The sequence below is a fragment of the Erigeron canadensis genome, chromosome 9 (genome assembly GCF_010389155.1).
Source record: "Erigeron canadensis isolate Cc75 chromosome 9, C_canadensis_v1, whole genome shotgun sequence".
NCBI classification, from domain to species: domain Eukaryota; kingdom Viridiplantae; phylum Streptophyta; class Magnoliopsida; order Asterales; family Asteraceae; genus Erigeron; species Erigeron canadensis.
The window spans coordinates 24,054,427-24,061,059 of record NC_057769.1 but is presented as its reverse complement, the minus strand read 5'-3'; the positions used below and the strand labels follow the sequence as shown (position 1 = coordinate 24,061,059).

The 6,633-nt window shown below is 32.5% G+C and overlaps 1 protein-coding gene across 1 annotated transcript; it reads left to right on the top strand.

Annotated features, from left to right (window-relative positions):
- Positions 1-1,426: 1,426 nt before the first annotated feature.
- Positions 1,427-5,962, top strand: LOC122583919. The gene is made up of 7 exons (XM_043756291.1): positions 1,427-1,696; positions 3,865-4,038; positions 4,117-4,209; positions 4,290-4,358; positions 4,943-5,149; positions 5,221-5,346; positions 5,652-5,962. The coding sequence occupies exons 1-7, from the start codon at positions 1,436-1,438 to the stop codon at positions 5,805-5,807; spliced, it is 1,086 nt and encodes a 361-aa protein (XP_043612226.1). The 5' UTR covers positions 1,427-1,435; the 3' UTR covers positions 5,808-5,962.
- The last annotated feature ends 671 nt before the right edge of the window (positions 5,963-6,633 follow it).

Sequence of the window (6,633 nt, the reverse complement as noted above, 5' to 3'; positions counted from 1 at the left end):
TTTAGTGTAGATTTTTATAATTATTTTGTAACACCTCATTTGTCCACGCTATCTTTTTAGTTAGCGCGAACAAAACGAGTGTTACAAAATAATTATGAAAGTTTACACTAAAAAGTGTGAACTTTTAGTTCTACACACTTTTTAGTGTGAAAAAATTTCTACACACCTATAGTTCCACATATTTTTACACACATAAAATATTTTCACACACATAAAAGCATGACAAAATTTTTAATTTTTTCACACTAACTAAAGTGTGAATAAATGTAACATTATTTGTAGTGATCTCAACAAGTCCTAACATTTATGGATCTGTAGACAGAAAACCTGTCAAAAACATGTCGTGTCATGTTAACATGTTTCGTGTAAAAATTGCCGATTATAGGTGCACCATACTGAAGAAACGAGAACCACCAATGAATAGAAATTTAACCTTTCACTTTAAAAGTGGTTATACTTATTTATAATCTAATCTATTGGATCATCACTCATCACATCCTAGTATCGATCTGTTGGATACTAAAAAGCTACCACGTCAAGTCCTAATTTCCATCTATAGATTTGGATAATGATGTGTTCATTATGTCAAACAATCATGCTCTAATTTGTTATTCTATATATAAGTAGGTTTTTAATTAGTTACTTTGTTTCTAAATGCTATATTAATACAACCTAAAGTCAACCCGTCAATCATTATATGAATCATCAAGTCACACAAGTCGGATCCAGATTAACAGGTTCCTGGTTCGGGTTAAGGTTCAAAATATTCAACCGGGCCATCAACCCAAACCCATGCTCGGTGTATCCTATGTTTTGCGATGGTCATGATCAGGCATCATGTATCCAACCAACCTCGTTTAAACACATGTAATCTTGCCATTTGTAATTGTGTGTGTCTTTTCACACCTAAAAGTGCTCCATCGAGTTAACCCCAAGTGTCTTCCACAATGAACAACCCACGTGTATTAAACATGAAAGGCATGCCTTAAATTATATTTCATTTATCGATAGACACGTATAGTAGGTACTATTTCGTTATGTCAGTCATATGAATTTCATTCTAGTACTTACTTTACAAACATTTAAAAGCGTATGTTATAAAATATGTTGTTTGAGTATCTATCTATCTATATATATATATATATACACATAAATAAATCGTATACTATGTCTCTCATGCATGAAGTAAATGTGTGGTTGTGTCCCGGTAAGTAATGGAAATATTCTTCCCCACCACGTACCATAAAAAAAAATAATAATAATAAAAAAAAAATCTTCACATACAACACAAAACAGTACTAAATTACACAGTGTTTTGCACCATTATAAATGCATGATCATTGTGTTCGATATCAATCACATTTTCTTCATCAATTCTCCTTAGACCAAAAATATTTCTAATTAATTAAGCATTTTTAACTTTTTTTTTTTTGAAATGGAGATTCCGGTGATCGATCTCTCACCATATGTGAATGTGGTGACGGGCACATTCAGTTGTGACGAAGTTTTGCACCCTGAACTCAAGAATGTGTGCAAGGAGGTTAGCCGCATTCTTAGAGAAACCGGTGCGTTGCTTGTTAGAGATCCAAGATGTTCGTCTGAAGATAATGACCGGTTTATCGATATGATGGAGAAGTATTTTGAACAGCCTGATGAAGTGAAGCGTGTTCAAGAGCGTCCTCACCAACATTACCAGGTCATTTTTATGTATTTTTGAAAGCTGATATTTAATTTATCCTAACTTACATATTTTGTTTGCGTATAATTGAATAAATATGCAGGTGTACATTATAAATTGGCTAGTGGAAGATCGAGTGATCATGCCGCGCGCCTCACTATATATAATATAACCTACATCCGCTAGTCATGAGATAATAAAAAATCGTACATCATAATAATTAAGATGACTAACACGTACGTACACGACAATTGTTTTGACATATAAATGAACTATATGTACTATGTAAGTAGTAATCCGAACCTTAAATGATTCGGGTTAGGTACCTATAATTGGATGTGATCAAGACTTTATATATGCTAACTTCATATCGGCAAGCACACAACACAATTTATATATGATTTGCCACATCATATCCAAGATATTCATTCGAAGGATCACGAGTCATTTTCCACTTCTAAAAATTTAAATTATGTCATGTCATCAAGTTATTATTTTTGAAAATTATTACACTCACAAAAAAATTGTAGAAGTCGTAGGAAACATATAAAGGTTTCAGATACAATAGAACAAGTATCAAAGTAAACAAATAAAATAGTACGTTTCTCTTTATTGAAAACCAACGTATAACATGAAAATCATCATGCATTAATAGTTTCGTGAATCTTCATGCATCAATTTAACCATGATTTAAGGGTTAAGATCTTGTCATATTTGTTTTACTTTAATACTTGTTTTATAATATCCAATTCTTTATTGAAAACCAACGTACAAAATGAAAATCATCATGCATTAATAGTTTCGTGAATCTTCATGCATCAATTTAATCATGATTTAAGGGTTAAGATCTTGTCATATTTGTTTTACTTTAATACTTGTTTTATAATATCCAATTCATATATCATGAAACTATGAGAGGATATGATGAATGAAAATAAAACACATTTCAGAATAAAAACTTTTTCTTTTATATATGTATAATTTTAGTTTACTAAATTGAAGTTTATTATTAATTGGGCTGAATAAAATAACAAAGGTTGTTAATTAAATTCGTGACTTAAAAAAACAATTCAAGAATTTGTTCATTGACTTGTGTACGGAATATCCGAAGTAGTATTTTTCTACCTACCTAGTACTCCCAATATGTTGGGTTCAACTTACCTTTTTCAATTGATGTGTCACCTTTTAGCTTGTGAATGACCTAATTATAGGCATTCACCCGGCCACTTGACTTGGCTAAAATATCTCATTTAATTTAAACTTAAATCGATATATTGAATATTCTAGGTAATAATTCCTTTACATTGAGCAGTCAATCAGTCTTTTATATCAGAATTTAAGCGATAATTAAGTTGGTCATATATTTTTCGTTTTGTGCTGATGAGGGAATTAACCCCAAAACAGAATAATGTAAATAATGTATTTTTAAACGTTGTTTCAATGTGTATAGGCAATTGAAACCTGAATAATCTCGATGTATATATGTAAAATAGTTTCAAATATTTTCTAATATCAACAAATTAAATTTTTTTTGTTTATATAGACCAATCATATAACGACACGTCATTGTTCAAAGTCTTTTTGTCTAGGAATCAAATTGGACATAAAAGTATTGGTATTTTTTTTAATGTACATTACCTATATATATTAAGACAAACTTAAAGTATACAACCGATCGAGTCGTTATAGCTTAGATCCTTTATATCATTGGAACAAGTTCATCTTTTTTGACTAATTTGGTGAAACATATAGTTACTTAGAAACGAAAAGTTTGCCCAAAGAACTCATTTGATTTTTTTAGATAATATAGAAGTATCATTTACAGTTAAAAAAAAGTAAATAATATATCAATTTCCTTAAAGTAAATCAACCAATGCACACTCAATAGTTTTAGCAGACACATGAATATATTGTGTTGCAAGTTATATTATATATATTAGACTCTTTAACATTCAGCCTTTAGCAATGATCAATTGCTTCAACTGGCTTAAATTTGTGAATACAGTGAAACCTCTATAAATTAATAGTGTTGGGACTGAGATATTTTATTAATTTAGCGAGTTATTAATTTATCGAGTGTTGATTTCCACTAATCTCTTAAGTTGGGTCTGGACAAATTATTAATTTTATCGAGGTTTTAATTTATAGAGTATTAATTCATAGAGGTTTGACTGTAAATGGAACAGGTTGGTTCAACACCAGGAGGAGTCGAAATTCCTCGTAGCATGGTTGATCTCGAAATGCAAAAGAAGCTGAGAGCACTACCCAAAGATCGTCAGCCAGCGATTCCAACAACTCCAGATCTTAAGTCTCGATATATGTGGAGGGTTGGCCCTCGGCCATCCAACACTCGTTTCAAGGTTACGTATATATGTTCCCTTTGCAAATCATCTGTCACCTGGCCGATGATTGTTGTTAATGTGTTTTTTTTCATTTAGGAATTGAACTCTGAGCCAGTCATACCTGAAGGCTTCCCGGAATGGGAAAAGATCATGGACTCATGGGGTTTTAAAATGATAAAGACTGTAGAGGTTTGTTACTAGTCATAACAGATAGCTTCATTTTTATTTTGTTATATATCGTATTATATAATCTGACCCGAATTGCTCAGGCTGTTGCGGAGATGGCTGCAATTGGGTTTGACTTACCAAAAGACTCTTTTACTAACTTGATGAAGCTGGTAAGTTAGCTTATTGATCCGATAATTGCCCAAAAAAATCAATTGGGCTTAGCTCAATTGGCATGGAGACGAGACCATCTCTTTTGGAGACCCTTGAGGCAAATATGTTTTAAAATTAATTAGTTGTTATGCCAATAGTGGGCACATTATTGGGTTTTTCCCGGATCTAGAGTAAATTGGATCGCCTGACTTTTTTGCCAATTCGTTACTCCGTATGGAGTACCTTGACGATTCTGTTTGTTGGACTTTAAGAAAAACTCCCCAAAATAGCAACATACTTCATCAATTGCTATAAGATATTTGTATTTTTTTAGCAATCATAACAACATGCCAAATTACTAATTTGTTGCTCTTTTTGTCACAAAAATTATAAAAATATATTGCTATATATGATCGACACCAAAAATGCAAGTACGTTCTGTTATTTATGAGCCTCAATTTTCTTCATCTTGATAAAATTAAGGTAGATTAAACAGATTTTTGCTTTTTAAAATAGCACAGATTATCGTCGCTATGTTGAAGTATTCCCTTAGTATTATACTAGCAAGTGATATATTCATCATTTGGCATACATTGGAATGCAGGGTCCGCATCTACTTGCACCAACAGGAAGTGATTTAGGAAGCCATGGTGAAGAAGGAACCGTGTTTGCAGGATATCATTACGACATAAACTTTTTAACAATTCACTACAAAAGCAAATTTCCCGGGTTAAGTATCTGGCTGAGGAATGGGGAGAAAGTTGAAGTGAAAGTTCCTGAAAAATGTCTCCTTATTCAGGCTGGAAAACAGGTAAAAGCTTATAAGTGATTTAGGGTCAAGATGTTCGTGCTAACTCGATCAAAAATGTGAATGACTTGCAGTTAGAATGGATGACTGCTGGTGACTGTAAGGCTGGTATGCATGAAGTTGTGGTAACTCCTAGTACACTCAAAGCAATTCAAGCAGCAAAACAAGAAAACCGAAGCCTTTGGAGGGTATCATCCACAGTGAGTGAACCATCTTTTATGTGGTCACACTTTTTTAACTTTTGTCATCTAGTTCACATGAAACAAATACTAAAATAAATCAAATAAATCAATTTTTTCAATAGACTGAAATTAAAAGTGGTGATGCATCATGAAGATTTTGTGCATCAATGTATATACTTGTCGTCTATGAATCTTCATACTTTAGTTTTATCATAATCCAATAGTTAAGATCTTATCAAATTTGTTTTACTTTAAGTAGATCAGCATCACTTTGTGAAACATTTAATTTAGTTTTGGGTTTACTTTCATTGTTGTTTTGCTAGCTATTTTCAAATGTGGCATCAGATGCTATTCTAAAGCCTTTAGGCCACTTCGCGAAATCGCCTCTTGCTGATAGTTATCCGCCCATGTATGCTGGAGATTATTTTGAAAAAGAGCTTTCAGAGATTAAGCTTAAAGGACAGAACGAGGTGCATTAGGACGCGTTGCAGTGAAGTAAAGTAGGCCTATCCGTCGTCCGTTGTGCTTGACGATTCCGTGACGACCTTATAAGAAATTGATCAAGATGATTTATGTTTGGTTTGTACGTTTTGTGTGTTTTAAGTTGGATAAATTGTTATGTGTGTGTGTACCTAAGGAGTATAAGTGTATGCGGTTTCTGTAATAGTTTGTATAAATCGTGCTTGTATAATGTATGAGTCCATGAAGTAGTCAATGGTTTTTGGCATGTAAGTGATTAATATATAATGATTTTCGTAATTGGTAAATGTATAACTCGCGAATAACGGGCATATACTTAACAGGAAGCTTAATTAAATAGTTAGGTGACTTGACAGGAATCTTAACCATTTAAATCAGGGGATTTGACAGGAAGCTTGGTTGTGATTAGTCGTTCAACAGTTATAAGTGATTTGGTAAATGATCTAGGTTGCATATGAACTAGTTCCAAGTAGATGTATCATATTATTATTATTTTCTTTTGTTTAGTTTTCAAAAATCTTTTCGTTGTTTCTTCCGAAACAGCCTGCCCCGGTAATACCGGATTTCATTGTCTTTTAATATTATTAGTTTAAGTTTCGTGACAACTCGGTCACAACCCCCAACAATCTTAGAATTACACCTAGTTGCATTCTTAGACATAGTCCTTGAGAACGATTCTGGTCTTACCTATTTGTTGTACTATAAACAAACGGGTCCACTGTCCGTGAGTGAGTGTAGTAGAGAAGTTAAACTTGTAATAAATAAATTAAAAACTTGTTTGGAATTTAAGTTAACGAATCTCGCTTATTACAAGTTTCACGTGAT